This window comes from Eimeria maxima, genomic scaffold (assembly GCF_000499605.1).
Source record: "Eimeria maxima Weybridge genomic scaffold, Emw_scaff2318, whole genome shotgun sequence".
Classification (NCBI taxonomy): Eukaryota; Apicomplexa; class Conoidasida; order Eucoccidiorida; family Eimeriidae; genus Eimeria; species Eimeria maxima.
Genome location: NW_013565180.1, coordinates 1 through 3,374, shown reverse-complemented (window position 1 = coordinate 3,374; position 3,374 = coordinate 1). Strand labels below are relative to the sequence as shown.

Genomic DNA, 3,374 nt, shown 5'->3' with positions numbered 1-3,374 from the left:
AGAAGAAAAAAAAAGACAGAAATAAATGCAACAGCAGCAGCAGCAACAGCAGCAGCAAAAGCAGCAAAAGCAGCAACAGCAACAAGAAAAGAATTACTTTTTGTTTAGGTTGTATAGATAATAATTTATTTCCTTCCTTAAGGATAAAAGAAACAGAAAAAGATTTTTTTATTTCTTTTTCCTCAGGAAGAAAGACACAAGAAAAAGAAGGATAAAATAATACCTATAAATAAATAAATAAATAAATAAATAAATAAATAAATAAATAAATATATTTGCTGCTCCTGCTGCTGCTGATGCTGTTGCTGCTGTTCGTGCTGCTGCACGGAGACGGTTCTGTACATGCCACTATAGTAAATATATTTTTTCCTTTTCTAGGGTTTAGGGTTTAGGGTTTAGGGTTTAGGGTTTAGGGTTTAGGGTTTATTGGCTGACCGTTTCTGTGTTTTGTTTGTTTGGATTATTTTTATCTTGTGTCTTAAGTTGCATCTGCAGCTGTATCTGCTGCTGCTGCTGCTGCTGCTGCTGCTGCTGCTGCTGCTGCATTTGCTGCAGTGGTCCCCCTAATACATTACATAAATATATTTGTTTTTCTCCTGCTGCTATTTCTGCTGTAAATGCATTTGCTGCTGCTGCTGCATGCAGAGCAGCAATATGTATATGCATGCCGCTGCTGCTGCTGCTGCTGCTGCTGCTGCTGCTGCTGCGCATGCAATTATTAATTACATTAATTATTTTACCTATTGCTGCACTTATAGATAAACGAATAGAAGGAGAAGAAGGAAAAGATAAAGGAAATGAAGAAACAGACCTGCATATACACCCCAAAACCCTAAACCCTAAACCCTAAACCCTAAACCCTAAACCCTAGAAATCACCCTATTGACATCTTTTAAAACGACGCATGCATACATGCATGCATGCGTTATACTCTGGGGCTTGTTATACACATTTATTTATTTATTTATTTATTTACCTAAAAAAAGAAAGAATAAATAAAGAAATAGCCCTAGATAAGGAAGGGTTTATGGATAAATTATGTAAACCCTTGAGGTGTATATACACCTCATCTAATAAACCCTTAGGGTTTAGCAATAAGGGTTGGGCACCATACAGCAGCAGTGCAGCAGACTCAGAAGCAGCACCTGCAGCAGCAGCAGCAGCAGCAACAGCAACAGCAGCAACAGCAACAGGAATACACAGATATTCAAGAACGTTGCTGCAGCAGCTGCTGCTGTTGCTGCTGCTGCAGCAACTGCAGCAGCAGCAGCGAGAGAGAGAAATATTGTGCCCTATGGCTAAATTGTAGATCTGGACTCCAACAACAACAGCAGCAGCAGCAGCAACAGCAGCAACAGCAACAGCAGCAGCAGCAGCAGCAGCAGCAGCAGACCTGGTTGCATATGTTTAGCGATTTGTATAAGTGTATTTCCTTTCTTATCTGCTAGCTGTCCGTACACCCCAAAGTTTTGCTGCGCTGCAGCAGCAAGAGTTGCATTAGCAGCAGCAGCAACAGATGCAGATGCAGCAGCAGCAGCAGCAGCAGACCATAATGCAGCACGTATTGCACCTTCTTCCTGCTGCTGCTGCTGCTGCAGAGGAGATTGAACAAAGTGCCGCAGCACGGGCTTAAACTCCTGCACACAGCAGCAGCAGCAGCAGCAGCAGAAAATAAAGAAATGGAAACGCAGCAGCAGCTGCTGCAGCAGCTACAGCTGCAGCAGCAGCAACAGCAGCAGCAAGACTTACTCCATCTAGCTGCGTATACACCACAGAAGAGCAATCTGCTGCTGCTGCTGCTTCTAACAACTGCAGCAAATCAACAAGTTCTTCTATAGGTATATCATCATCTGTTATCTCCTGCTGCTGCTGCTGCTGCTGCTGCTGTTGCTGTTGCTCCTCCTCCTGTTGCAGTTGCTGCTGCTGCTGCTGCTGCTGCTGCTGCTCTACAGCCTCAAAGAGTTCTATATGTTGCTGCTGCCATCGCTGCAGCTGCTCGCTTAACGAAGTACAAATGCGCTTCCTAATCTGCTGCTGCTGCTGCTGCTGCTGTTGCTGCTGCTGCTGCTGCTGCTGCTGCTGTGTCTCTCCTTCTGAGAGGTGGAGGAGAGCATACACATGCAACTCTCTAGCAAATGGAGATTCCTGCATAACACACAAGCAGGAACAGCAGCAGCAGCAGCAGCAGCAGCACAAGCAGCAGCAGCAGCAGAATTTTGAGGTGTACATACACCACAGAGTATACGTCCGTAGACACCTAAACCCTAAACCCTAAACACTAAACCCTCGATTGTGTTGTTCCTTGAGTTGTTAAGGTAGATATGTCTCCCTCTCATTAAAAAAAACTGCTGCTGCTGCTTCTTTTGCTGCTGCTGCTGCTGCTGTTGCTGCTGCTGTTGCTGCTGCTGCAGCAAACGGATTAATCTCCTTACCCCCCAATGTGCAGTTCTATCCTTTAATGCTGCTATTTGTAAGGAAGGCACAGGGATCTGCAGCATATTCTCCAATCGTCCTGCTGCTGCTGCTGCTCCTGCTGCTGCTGCTGCTGCTGCTGCTAGCATGCAGAGGCGAGCTAAAGAATACCCCCGTTGAGCCATAGTTAAGGAGAGGGGGGTAATAAGAGGGGGGGGCCCCCTTGCCCTGCTTATATATGTATAGATAGAGGCAATAATAAATAAGAAAATAAAATAAATATAAAATAAATATAAAATAATAATTAAATTAAATAAAATAATTAATTAATTAAAAGAAATGATGGGCATTTTATGCAAGAAGAGAGCAGCAGCATCGGTTGGTGCCTGCTGAGGTGTACAGACACCTCAACAACAGCAACAACTTTTTTGTACTTTTTTCTATAAAATTATTCAATTTTTTATTTTATTTTTATTTATTTTTATTCTTTTTATTATTATTTACACAATTAACACTCATGGGGGCCCCAAGACAGCATGCAGTAGTAGCAGTAGCAGCTGCTGCTGCTGCTGCTGCAGCCGCCTGTATGGCTGCAGCTTACTAGCATATATATATACACATAAATAAGATAAATGTTTATTTTTCTTCTTTTTTTCTTCTTTTTTTATTTATTTATTATTTATTTTATTTAATTAATTCTTTTTTTTATTCATTTTTATATAATAATACACTAGGCATATACATATCTGCTGCCGACGTATCGAGTGCTGCTCTTATTTTGCTGCTGCTGCTGCGTCTGCTGCGTCTGCTGCTGTTGCTGCTGTTGCTGCTGCTGTTGCTGCTGCTGTTGCTGCTGCTGCTGCTGCTAAATAATTATAACATGTAAATATCCATAAAAAGGAGGTATTTATATTATTAATTTATTTATATAAATGTAATTCATTAATTTATTCAAAATAAAT

General features: G+C 41.8%; 1 protein-coding gene across 1 annotated transcript; it reads right to left on the bottom strand.

Moving 5' to 3' along the window:
- Positions 1-478: 478 nt before the first annotated feature.
- Positions 479-2,597, bottom strand: EMWEY_00058090 (hypothetical protein, conserved; the record flags this gene model as incomplete). The annotated part of the gene is made up of 5 exons (XM_013480770.1): positions 479-549; positions 741-811; positions 1,549-1,637; positions 1,750-2,145; positions 2,433-2,597. The coding sequence occupies 5 exons, from the start codon at positions 2,595-2,597 to the stop codon at positions 479-481; spliced, it is 792 nt and encodes a 263-aa protein (XP_013336224.1).
- Positions 2,598-3,374: the final 777 nt, after the last annotated feature.